We start from the raw sequence: 13,810 nt of genomic DNA, 5'->3' as shown, positions 1-13,810 counted from the left end.
CGGAGAGTTCTCGGCAGGGTCTCCAAAACGAGAACTCGGAGAACTCGGGGAGTTATTGGCGGTCGACTTTCGTTGACTTTTGAGATTTTATCGAGTTTTTTCCGAGATTTAACCGATTTTTCAGAGATTTGACCGATTTTTTCGAGATTTGACCGATTTTCTGGAGATTTGACCGATTTTTGGTTGTTGACCGATTTTTGGCCGATTTCAAAACGAGTTCTCGGCAGGGAGGTCAAACCGATTTCTCCCCGAGAAATCGTCCGAGTTTTCCGATTTTTGCAACACTGGTAAATACACAACGGTACGTTAAATATGAATACGCAGCCCGAAAGTCCCCGTCGCAACGCGCGGGCCGGTCTGGACTAGTTATTATTATTGGTCAAAACATTTAATCGTCACAAGGATTGAACAAAATTCTGATTGTAATGGATTTATGTTTAAGAACTTCATAAATTTAACTCGTAGATTCGGACATCGTTAATAACCCTAATCGAGATGATAATCTCGACTGGGTGTCTAAATATGTCTACCATCATCAAATTAGTTGGTATGATGGCCCTTAGTAGTTTATAAGAATGCAAGCTCGGCGATCACGTAGACGATCAGGGAAGAAAGTTGTAATGGCTAGGATTATTGACTGGAAAACTGTAGGGACATCAAGGTAAATGGCATGACCGTATTAAAGGAGGCCGTATTTATAGGGAAAGATTATGATTATGGTTAAATTAGGGTTTGGGCTTTACTAATCTCAACCCTAATTCTAATTCTAACCCAACTCTATTCCTAACCCTAAACCAAATACTTGTCTTCTACTTCACGTTTACAAAACCCCTCCTCCCCATCTATATATAACCCTCTGCTAATTAATTAACATATATACAACTTAATTCGTACACCGCAACCACATATACCATACTTCTCGTATTCGATCATGGATTGGAACATGGATTACGAAGATAAACCTGAAGATCAACCTGAAGATCAAACCGAAGATCAAACCGAAGATCAACGTGAAGATCAAACTGACACGGATTACGAAAATCAAACCGAAGATCAACCCGAAGATCAACAACCTGAAAATCAAACTGAAGATGAAACTGACTCGGATTACGAAGATGAAACTTACACTTGTTCCGACGGTTCATTCGATCGTCACTACCTTAGTTACCCACATTCGCACGACTCTGAAAACCATCTTGAAATCGGAAACAAAATCATCATGCCACAATCTGCCCTTGATCACCTTATATCCCTCCAAGTTTCGTACCCAATGACGTTTCGTATCGAAAACGTTTTCACGGGCCACCACTCACATTGTGGCGTTATCGAGTTCACCGCTGACGAAGGTTTTGTGTTTATGCCCACGTGGATGATGGACAACTTGCGATTACGACAAGGTCAACTAGTCAACATTAAAAACACTTGTCTTCCTAAAGGAACATACATTAAAATACAGCCCCATGTCACAAAATTTATTACTCTTTCAGATCATAAAACTTTGCTTGAAAAAGCGTTTAGGGATTTCGCATGTCTCACAACGGGCGATACTATTGCGGTTAACGTTGAGGACGAAACGTATATGGTTAATATAGTTGAGACTAAACCGAATATTGGGATATCGTTGTATGAGACAGATTGTGAGGTGGACTTTGCTCCACCGTTGGATTATAATAATAAAGAACAACCTGAAAGGAAAAAGGTGTTTTTGAATAAACAGAAGAGTGGTAATAAAAGTGAAGAAAAAGAAGATATGAAAGCGTTTAAAGGCGTTGGTAGGCGACTTAATGAAGTAGGTGCTGTTCCGATAATGGATGATAGTTGTTGTGAATCGGTTGATGAATCGAACAGAAATTTAAAAAGGCTAAAAGTTGAAGACGACGTTGTAAAGGCAGAGTTTAAGCCGTTGGATGAAAAGGCGAAGCGAGTTGATGAACCGGGTTCTCAAGTGATCAATGTGGCGGAAAAAGATGAAGGATTTAAAGCGTTTACCGGAAAGAGTTACCGAGTAAGAGGAGGATCTTAATGATGTATCAATCGAGTGATTAGTAGGTTCTGTTGACTTAATTTGTTATTTTCGTGGATAATTTGCTTGTTGATTCTTAATTAATCTGGTTTTATATCATGCAAGATTTGAGATTTGAATATAGCTTTAATTGATTATAAAGCTTAGATATTTGATACATTATGAAACTTTAATAGAACTTGTTATCTACGGAGTACTTGTGGCATGTGGTTGTAACAACATATACGGTTAGGGTATAATGTAACACATTTATTATTCTAAATGAACAAAAATATGCTCTAAGAAAGCTATTGAAGTTGCATAGGCTTGCTTTTTTTTTTTTTTTTTCATCGACAGTTCCATAATTCTTGAACATTATTTTAAGTTGTTACTATCATATGAATTATATGCGTTGCGCAAATGTAAGCTGCGTAAATGACACGTGTTTACTCATTAGTTAGCGGATGATCCGTTATACGTAGGACTCGTTGATGATTATGCGCAGTCAGCATAGATAGGAAAATTATATAAAGATGTCTTTGACTTTCATTTGAAGGTTCTTGAACCTTGATCTCTTGAGAACATATTGTCATCTTCAAGTCGATCTTCAAGTCATTCTAGCATTTGACCAAAGGTAATTTGAAGGTTCAAGACCGAACGTGGTAATTGACTATTCGAAATAATATTTTCGAATGGTATATGATCATAAGGTCTCCAAAACGTATAACAACACCAACTTCATTTCACTTGATCATAGTTTAGCTCCTGGTAATTGAATTTAGGCTTGATACGCTTATGATGATCTCAATCATTTATTCATTTATCACGTTGATAATTAAAGACAAATATGACAAATTTATATTTTGTATACAGCATGAATTAATTGGGATACTAACGAAACTAATAACATATACTCCATAGAAGTTGTTAATGGAAGTGTCACAATTTTCTTCACATTATTGATCATAGATTTAGATTTGATGAGATAAATATGTAAATTAAATAATGATACATTAAAGATACTCAAGATAAATTTAAATATTAAAGTGTTTAGTTTCTTAGTATGAAAAATTCCTTTTTTATCTGTCCCTAAAGAGATAAGGAGCTATTAACATAGTTATAACGTATATTTCGATAACCCGATCTCATTAAGTACGTATATGTTTACTTGTATGTATGTTGCAAGTCTATTTGATCAACAACTCAAACAAATATTCTTTGTTCCCTTCGTTTCCGCATTAATATTGTTTAATTCTTTTACTTGAACGACAAGACAAGATCTATCAGTTAAGTTTACAAAACAAGAGAAATTTGCAAACACGTACAATTGTTATATTATGATACAAACCTATTGATGGGAAAATAGTCACAACAGACAATCTACAAAACGGAAACAAACATCCGTTTGACAAACATTTCCCGACCCGTATGAACCCGTGAGAAAACTAACAAATAAGGTATACCACAATCACCACAAATCAGCCCCAATTCTGTCCAAAATCAAATACAAAATAATTGAGCACACACAATACACACGAAACTTTTTACGTGGAAAACCTCTCAAAATCGAGAGTAAAAACCACGAGACTCGTAAGCCACTTAATGTTCCACTATCATCAACAAGAGAGCAATACAATAATCCTTCTCTAGCTCAACTAGAGGTATACAACATCATCATACTCTTGAACAACAATAATCAACAAGTATATGAAATAATTAAAGACAAAAGATGAACAACACTACCAAAAAAAACTGCTACTGATCCAGCAGCGAAATCATGAGCTACAGGCCTTTTTAGACGAATTTAACGGTTGAAAATATTGACACTGATGTCAGAAAGACACAGCCCAAATATCGTGAAGATTCAACGGTCGGATCTCCGGGGATCGTCTCTTTTCTGGCCTGCTATCACTGTAGACGGGAAAAGTGTTTTTCACTCTTTTTCTTGATCTCTATCTGATCTCTCTCTCTCTCTCTCTCTCTCGTATGAATTGAATACAGCTGCACTTGATTTGAATTAAGATGCCTTTGATGGTTGACTAAGTCAAACAACCATTGGGCCTAATTTTGTTGGGCTTGGATAACTTCCACATAAATGGAAACAAATAAAACCCAACAAATCTCCCCCTTTCCAATTATGAGGAAGAGTTCGCCATCCCGGCGATCGAGCAACATACCTCGAGCTTCTCACTTGCTAAAGCCTTTGTGAACATGTCGGAACCATTATCATCGGTATGAACTTTATCAAGTTCAAACAAACCATCTTCAAGACGTTCTCTAATCCAATGATACCGCACATCAATATGTTTTGTCCGCTTATGATACATAGAATTTCTAGCCAAATGAATCGCACTCTCATTATCACAAAGAACCACATATCGTGATTGCTTAAACCCAAGGTCTTGTAGAAACCTTTTCATCCACAATAGTTCTTTGCACGCTTCTGTTGCTGCCATATATTCAGCCTCGGTTGTAGACAATGCAACACACTTTTGTAACCTTGATTGCCATGAAACTGCTCCCCCTGCGAAGGTCATCAAATATCCAGAAGTGGATTTCATGTTATCTTTGTTTCCTGCCATATCTGAGTCTGTATAACCAACAAGCATCGGCTCTCCATTTCCAAATGTGATACCCAACTTTGAAGTACCTCGTAAGTATCTCATAATCCATTTAACTGCTTCCCAATGCTTTTTACCCGGATTTGACATAAACTGACTAACAACACCTACCGCATGAGCTATATCAGGTCTAGTACACACCATATCATACATTAAGCTACCAACCGCTGAAGCATATGGAACTCTATCCATCTCCTCAACATCCTCCTTTGAAGAAGGGCAATCTCTATCTATTAGCTTAAAGTTGGTAGTAAAAGGGGAACTAACCACTTTAACATTCTTCATGTTGAATCTACTAAACACCTTTTCAATGTATTGCTCTTGTGATATATGTAACGTCTTAGCACCTCTATCTCTAGAAATCCGAATGCCAAGAATCTATTTTGCTGGCCCCAAGTCTTTGATAGCAAAAGACTTGCTCAATTCTCGCTTCAACTGCGCAATTCTTTTAATATTTTTACCAACAATCAACATATCATCAACGTATAACAACAATATGATGAAATCATCATCACCAAACCTCTGAAAGAAAACACAATGATCTGAAGTTGTCTTTCGGTAGCCTTGCTTTCCTATAACCGACTCAAACTTCTTATACCACTGTCTCGGTGCTTACTTCAACCCATATAGACTTTTCTGAAGTCTACAAACATAATTTTCTTTACCCTTAACCCGAAAACCTTCAGGTTGCATCATGTAGATTTCCTTATCCAAATCACCGTGAAGAAAAACAGTCTTGACATCCATCTGTTCAACCTCAAGATCAAAACTAGCAGCTAACCCAAGAACCACTCGAATAGATCCCATCTTCACGATCGGAGAGAAAATCTCATCAAAATCAATACCCTTTTTCTGGCTGAATCCTTTAACAACTAACCTAGCTTTGTACCTTGGTTGTGAAGTAAGCTCATCTGTCTTCACTTTGAACACCCATTTGTTTCTCAAAGCTCTCTTGCCTTTAGGTAACTTCACCAACTCATAAGTATTGTTCTCATGTAAGGAATTCATCTCATCTTGCATGGCTTCACCCCACTCTTTCTTATGCTCATCTTTCATAGCTTCTGCATAACACTCTGGCTCTCCCCCATCAGTGAGTAATACATACTCATCAGCAGAATATTTAACAGAAGGATGACGGTCTCGGGTAGACCGCCTAAGTGGGATAAATGGGGGGCACATCTGGTACTGGAATCTCTACCTGCTCTGGAGCATAATCACATAATCATCATCAGTACCATGTTCATCATTATGAACATCATCTCTAACATGTTGTGGAGTAACTGGATCCAAATCAACAAGGTCAGCACTAGGTTGAGGAACTGAATCTGTCTTATCAACATCTTTTAACATCTGATCTTCTGTAAACACAACATCTCGGCTTCGTACGAGTTTCTTCTGAACTGGATCATATAACCTGTACCCAAAATCATCTTCACCATAACCTGGGAATACACATGGCTTAGTCTTCATATCAAGCTTTGACCTTTCATCTTTGGGAACATGAAAAAATGCTTTACATCCAAAGACTCATAAATGACAGTAAGAAACATCTTTGCCACTCCAAACCCTGTTAGGAACATCAAAACGCAAAGGTACACAAGGGGTTAGATTAATAATATGAACTGCCGTATTTAAAGCCTCACCCCAAAATGAATCGGACAACCCTGCATGTGAAAGCAAACATCTAACTCTCTCAACAAAAGTTCTGTTCATCCTCTCTGCTAAGCCATTCAACTGAGGTGTCTTTGGTGGAGTCTTTTGATGCCGAATACCATTCTCCTTACAATAAGCATCAAATCTGCCAATGTATTCACCGCCATTATCAGTCCGAATACACTTGAGTTTCTTCCTCGTTTGCCTTTCAACTAATGTATGAAATTCCTTAAACTTTTCTAATACTTGATCCTTTGACTTTAAGGTATAAAGCCACACCTTCCTGGAATGATCATCGATGAATGTAACAAAGTAGGAACACCCACCAAGTGTCCTAGTCTTCATAGGCCCACACACATCCGAATGTACTAGATCAAGTACGTTCTCTATTCGAAAAGGAGAATGACTCTTAAACACAACTCTGGTCTGTTTTCCTGCCAAACAGTGAGAACACTTACTCAAATTAATATCACTAACACCCGACAACACATTCTTCTTAATTAAGATAGACATCCCTTTTTCACTCATGTGGCCAAGTCTTTTATGCCACAACTCGGTAGAATCAACATTGTCCACTGCGTTAACAATGTTCTTGATGATCTTCGGACGCGTTATGTATAATCTCGAGTCTTTCTTGCCTCTTCCCACTATCATAGAACCAAGAGTTAGTTTCCAAATACCATTACCAAAACCGTTATAATAACCATCATCATCAAGAATGCCTGTTGAAATAATATTAAGTCTCATATCCGGAACATGTTTTACATTATGCAAAACTAACTCCATTCCCGTGTCAAATTTCAAACAAACATCTCCAATACCAACGATCTTTGATAACTCAGAATTACCCATCCTAGCAAATCCATAGTCACCTGGAGTGTAAGATGAGAAGTGATCTCTACATATTGCAACATGACATGTAGCACCACTATCAACAATCCAACTCGTGTCATCATGAGTAAGATTGATCATATCATAATCAATACAAACAAAGAACTCATCCGTGATAGCGTTAACTTCAACCTTATCATCATCACCACCATCACTTTTCTTTTGTTTATTCTTGTCATATGCCTTTTTCTTCTCATTTTTTAACTGTGGACAACACCACTTTGTGTGCCCTTTTTCACGACAATGATAGCACTCAACATTAGAAAACTTTCCTTTTCTTGAGCTACTACGATTCTTGCCTCTTTTACCATGACCTCTACTATGACTTCTCCCCCGCATTTCTGTGACCAAGATATCTGACTGTGAAGAGGAACCTTGTGACTTTCTTCTCATCTCTTCATTCAAAATACTACCCTTAGCCAATTCAATGGTGATAATACCATTTGGTGCAGATTTGGACAAAGATGTCCTAAAAATCTCCCAAGAGTTCGGTGACGTACCAAGTAACCAGAGACCTTGAATCTCATCCTCAAACTTGATACCCATACCTGCAAGCTGATTTAAAATACCCTGATATGCATTTAGGTGATCTATAATAGGAGTCCCATCATGATACTTCAAAGCCATCATCTGCTTAATTAAGAACAACTTGTTATTCCCAGTCTTTCGTTCATATAACTGCTCAAGCTTTTTTCATAAGGCTTTAGCATCAGTCTCCCCAGTAATATGATTCACAACATTATCATAAACCCACTGCCAAATATACCCACATATTTGTCTATGCAAAATTTTCCATTGAGCATCAGATTTTTCCTCAGGTTTATCCTCAGTAAAAACAGGAAAATAATAATCTTTCACATAAAGAAGATCCTCCATCTTGCCTTTCCAAACATGATAATTTGAACCATTTAAACTAATCATATTACTTGTATTAGCTTCCATCTTTCACATAAGTCAATCAAAAAACATTAAGCTCTAGATACCAATTTGATGAAAAAATAGTCACAACGGACAATCTACAAAACGGAACAAACATCCGTTTGACAAACATTTCCCGACCCGTATGAACCCATGAGGAAACTAACAAATAAGGTATACCACAATCACCACAAATCAGCCCCAATTCTGTCCCAAATCAGCAAATACAAAATAATTGAGCACACACAATACACACGAAACTTTTTACGTGGAAAACCTCTCAAAATCGAGAGTAAAAACCACGAGACTCGTAAGCCACTTAATGTTCCACTATCATCAACAAGAGAGCAATACAATAATCCTTCTCTAGCTCAACTAGAGGTATACAACATCATCATACTCTTGAACAACAATAATCAACAAGTATATGAAATAATTAAAGACAAAAGATGAACAACACTACCAAAAAAAACTGCTACTGACCCAGCAGCAAAATCACGAGCTACAGGCCTCTTTAGACGAATTCAACGGTTGAAAATGTTGACACTGATGTCAGGAAGACACAGCCCAAATATCGTGAAGATTCAACGGTCGGATCTCCGGGGATCATCTCTTTTCTGGCCTGCTCACTTGATTTGAATTAAGATGCCTCTGATGGTTGGGTCCCACGCTAGGTGTGCATCACACCCTTACAAGGGGAAGTGTAGAACTTACTCCCAAAAGCTAGCTTGAAGGAGGAGGGAACACCCATCCTTATAAGGCACCAAGTAGTTTGTTCTCTAGTCAATGTGGGATCGTATCAATACCCCACCCTTTAAAGATCCAACGTCCTCGTTGGTCACGGTTGGCACCCTTTTTTTTTTATCCAAGCCACCACTCCGAGGCCTCGTTGGTCACGGTTGGCACCCTTCTCTTCCGGTCCAAGCCACCACTCCGAGGTGTTGGGATCTCAAAAGATGGGATCTCTCAATGAAAGCACCAATGATACAAGCCTATCCCACGCTAGGCGTGCATCACACCCTTACAAGGGGAAGTGTAGAACTCACTCTCAAAAGCTAGCTTGAAGGAGGAGGGAACACCCACCCTTATAAGGCACCAAGTAGTTTGTTCTCTAGTCAATGTGGGATCATATCATATTACGATGGCTGATTGATTGCAAACAAGTTGGTTTTTCTCTAGCAAAGATGGAAGGAATACTTGAACAGAGGATAAAAATGAAAAGTACATTATAGCTCATTCCCTGCATACATTGTCGTTTTGCTCCCTGTTCATTACCACAATATACCTCAATCAATGTTTTTAGGACACATTAAAAAACTAATGTTTTCTAGCTTTTCCCTTCACATGCCATGCTTGTTTATACGAAACCTCAACATTCAACTGTTTTTTTCAAATCGGCTTGAACTTTTCGCACAGAATAATCAGGATCAACCTTAACTGATTGAAAAATATGCGAAGCAATCAACGTAGACGTCAGATTACTATTCTTGTTACTACTACAACTATTAGAACAACTTTGAACACCAACTCATTTTGTTATTTGCCATTTCTTATAACTTTTCTTGTATAAACCGCGTACACACCAACTACATTTTACTTTTTCTACATCGGCTAATTTGCATTTTGCTGCCCATGTATTAACTCTACTTTCAACCACTTTAAACTCCTTATTTTGTGCTATCGACCACAATGTTACTGCATTTTTCATCTGTAACTTGCTTTCAAATCGCATTCCTAACCGAATATTCTTTTCATCATCGATCCCTTCGGTATTTGGAGAAACGCTAATAACATCAAGTGCAGAACGTTCTTCACTAACATCTTGTAAACCATCACTTTCAGCGTTAAGTGAGCTTGATCGTTCACCAAATTCCTTGACACTCTCAGATCTTACATCACAAGGCAAAGGAAACGGTACAACAACGGGAACACTTTCAGACAAATTTGTGTGTGGGGTCGGGTTTTCGGTTGAACCAATATTACTAGGTGTAGTTAATTTTTCTAGCATAATGTCTTCCCTTTCGACATGAACTTGAGCAAAAAAATCTTCGTCTTTTTCCGCGCAAAAATACATCAAGTCTAAAGTTTGATCACTCATAATGGGTGAGGACATAGGCTTTCCACAATGTTCAAAGTGCATAGTGACTTTCAACTTACATTTTTGTTTTTCGATCCCGATATGTTTATAAATCAAATCAAGAAATTGTTCATAAGGGATCTTATCTCTTGCCACAACCGTAAAATGCGTAGTTGAATTGTGATGCTTGACGTGTCCATTTACATATTCAATATTACCACCATAATAGATATTCACAAGAAATGGACGTTCTAAAGCCATAGCAATAAGTATGTTTATTATCCTACCTGCACAATTAACCATGAAATTTGCGGGGTCAATCTTTGAATATATTTACAGATTTTTTTAGCTGCAGAGTGCTGCACCAAACATAAATTCCTTTCCATTAAACATTTGGTTCTTCATGTGCAAAATAATTCGGTTCAAATAAGCTAAAATGCTAGAAAGTGTGTCACAGTTTATTGGATAACTAAGTAAATGCAATAACCTTAAAAGCTCCCAAAAAAAGCTAATTGACATAATTTAGATTTATATACAATATAAATTGATAGTGTACCCAATATCTCAAGCTAAATACATAAGGCATAAAACAATTGCCCGAAGGCAATAGATAACGAAGACCTCTTGGGTACCAATACCAAAGGACTGCAACTATGTCACATGACTGCCTGGAATGAAGAGATATGGAAAATATTCTTTACAAACAGTATTTGGCGCCACCTAAGCAAATGAGGAAGGCATCTATATGACTTTCCTTGAGCACTGTAGCGCCGTCAACTCATTTAGGAAAGTTCACCAACATCTCCATAGTCTTGGAAGTTGGTCAAGACTTCAAAACCGGGAACAAGCTCTCCAAAAGCACTATAAAAAGAGATGCTTATTCCAGCATCAAGACATCTCATCAATCACTCACACATCAAACTCGTTGAAGTCGATCCAATGAAAAACGTACACCTTAAAGGCATAAAGTGAGATCATAATCCCACTACCTTCGGGGAACCGCCACCAAATAAACAAACACCTCCCATTCTCTTAATCATAGTTAATAACATTCTAACCAACCATTAATCTGTGAGTCAACCTAATCCTAATCAACATTAGGATTACTCGAAAAAAGTGTACAAACATATATCAATATAGCCCTAGAATATAAATATGACTCTTAATTTATCGACTTGCACCTGCTAACAAACGGAAGAAGTACTGTATGAATACTAAATCACGCAAAGGGTAAAAAAACAAATGGATCGATGTTTTTTGGGTTAAACAGATAGATTTAAAATCGAGAAATTAGAGGACTAAAAATGTATACCTTTGCTTAATTAGTTAGTGCGATGTTATAAGCTGAAATCTTGATTGTTTGACACGTTAATTTCACGTGATATCGAGCAAGTTCCGTATTTGAGCAGAGTGATTTGTTTGACTGGAGAAGAAAAAAGGTTTTCTAGTTCAGGCGAGACTGAAAATTGAATTTTTTTTATAACAATTTCACACTTTCTTTTAGAAAAAATTACTAAAATAGTCCTCGTGCTTTGTTCAAAATACTAATTTGGTTCTTGTGGTTTCTTTTCGATTAAGATAGTCCCTTTGGTTTGCAAATCCTGCTAATATAGTCGCTCAAATTCACGAACGCCAATTTAACATGTTAGATCTTATTATGCGCGAAACAAGTGATAGGTAAAATAGTACTTTTTCTTTTTCCCTTCATTTTTATAACTCGTTTCGCTTTCCTTCTTTCATTTCAACTCTCACTTCTTCTTCATTTTTCCATTTTCTCTTTAAACCCTAATATCACGAAGGATTTAAGGTTTTTTAAGTCTCGATTACAACATGGTTAATTGCATTTGTGGCATACGAGCTCTAATTCCAATGTCGTGGACCCCCGAAACCCAAGGCAAAGTTTTTACAGTTGTCCAATTAAGTTGTATCGGTGATTTTAGTGTCATCAAATAATCATTTTAGGTAGTTGCGATTTACATGTAAACAAAGGCTATTGGGTTATACTTATTAACGGATTCGGAGAGTGTGGAGTGCACGTCCGTAAGAGTTAACTCAATAATGCAGCGAAAATGGAGGGGGGACAAGGGGCAGCACTATACGTTATGTTGAAAAGGTGTTTGGCAAGAGTTCCCAGCCAAAATTTACACCTTTTCGTGTAGCAGTTTTTTCGACCAAATGAAGGGTTGCACCATTTTATTTGCAACTGCCAATATAACAGAGTTTCTTATCGTTTTGGCACTTTTGCTTACACATACATCTTACAAAATTCACAGTTTCTCTGATAATCTAATTTTTGATTTCATTACCAAAAACACAAATTGCGTTCTTGTCTTATCACTGTAAAGATTTCGTGAAACCAAGGTAATCATCGGGTTGAATTACTTTACATAGAAAGTGAATACACGATTCAAGAATCAATTCAGACAGTTAAATCATACTGCATTCTTAACAAGTTGTCCAATTAAGGTGAATGATCAACCAATTTATGGTAATTTTGTTAAAACTTGATCTTACTTGTAACTGATTTCGATGTATTTTGCTTTATAGTGGTCCAATTGCAAATTTTTGTTAGCTTAGATCCATCAATGTGTCCTTAATCTATGAACATTAATCCAGGATGATTGAGTTAAAAAAAATGTTGGAAACAAAATTAAAGAATATTGAAAAAACAGCAATGATGTTAAAGATGATGTTAACTTTTAGTGGGTCTATTTGCTATGTATGTTATTGTATCAGAGTAGGTTTTGGTAATAACTTCATGTACTAATCCAACAAGCTTGTACCCGATAAGATCTTGTTCAATTTTGCATCAATGTTAATTGTTAATTTTTCTATGGTTTTTTATGTTTTCAAGATGGATATATACAAGTAAATGTAAAATAAAGTGCAAATGTTTACATAAACAATAAACAAGTTGCCGCTTGTCCATAAACCATACTTTCATATCATTCAATATGCATGATAAGGTCCAACCAATTGTTTCACACATCCAATCCAACCAAAAGACTAACGAATTTATAAATATTATATACATTTAAAAAAAAAATAAGTTGCTGCTTGTTTCCCCTTCTTCATGTTGCCACTGCCATATTCTTCGCATGTAACCTTCCATTTCTTGATTGGATTAATCGTAAAATTGTATGCTTTCTTCCAAGTGTCCAACCTATACACAGGGTGTACCTAGCTCTTAACAACACCAACATCATCAATAACTTTCCCATCGATGTTCCTTAAGACTGCCGCAACAACATGCTTACATAGCATACCTTTTATTTTCCACTTCCTGCATGCACAACTTCTACGTTCAAAATCCACCACACACTTGTCAGAACGAGGCCCGTTTACTTGATACTTGTGACTACCATTCCATAACACCGTGTATTCACTTACATCTTTCTTTATTGCATCAAACCATTTGGTAGCAGTCGGGGTTAGTGGTCCATCACATTTGGAACTTATAGTCAAGACATTTACAATCCTTTACGCGAGGTACTCTCTAATATACTCTAATGCAGTAAGTACTGTATTAGCCCTAGCATCAACTAACCATCTATTGAGAACTTTACACATGTTATTTAGTAAAATATCAGAAACTGCCCTCGATGAAAAATGACTTCTAGCCCAATGTTGAGGTGGTATATCAGACAA

At 37.0% G+C, this 13,810-nt stretch overlaps 2 protein-coding genes across 2 annotated transcripts; one reads left to right on the top strand and one right to left on the bottom strand.

Annotated features, from left to right (window-relative positions):
* The first annotated feature begins 931 nt into the window (after positions 1-931).
* On the top strand, positions 932-2,023 carry LOC139867751 (uncharacterized). Its single transcript, XM_071856106.1, has one exon. It carries the CDS (start codon positions 932-934, stop codon positions 2,021-2,023), a length of 1,092 nt encoding a protein of 363 aa, XP_071712207.1.
* A 7,590-nt stretch (positions 2,024-9,613) lies between these two features.
* Positions 9,614-11,586, bottom strand: LOC139867749 (uncharacterized). Its single transcript, XM_071856105.1, has 2 exons — positions 11,475-11,586; positions 9,614-10,449 (listed from the first exon to the last, which is right to left on the bottom strand). Exon 2 carries the CDS (start codon positions 10,421-10,423, stop codon positions 9,614-9,616), a length of 810 nt encoding a protein of 269 aa, XP_071712206.1. The 5' UTR covers positions 10,424-10,449; positions 11,475-11,586.
* Between the last annotated feature and the right edge of the window lie 2,224 nt (positions 11,587-13,810).

This window comes from Rutidosis leptorrhynchoides, chromosome 9, assembly GCF_046630445.1.
Source record: "Rutidosis leptorrhynchoides isolate AG116_Rl617_1_P2 chromosome 9, CSIRO_AGI_Rlap_v1, whole genome shotgun sequence".
In the NCBI taxonomy this organism is placed as follows: Eukaryota; Viridiplantae; Streptophyta; class Magnoliopsida; order Asterales; family Asteraceae; genus Rutidosis; species Rutidosis leptorrhynchoides.
Note: the sequence above shows the minus strand (reverse complement) of the source record. Positions and strands in the feature narration are given on the sequence as shown.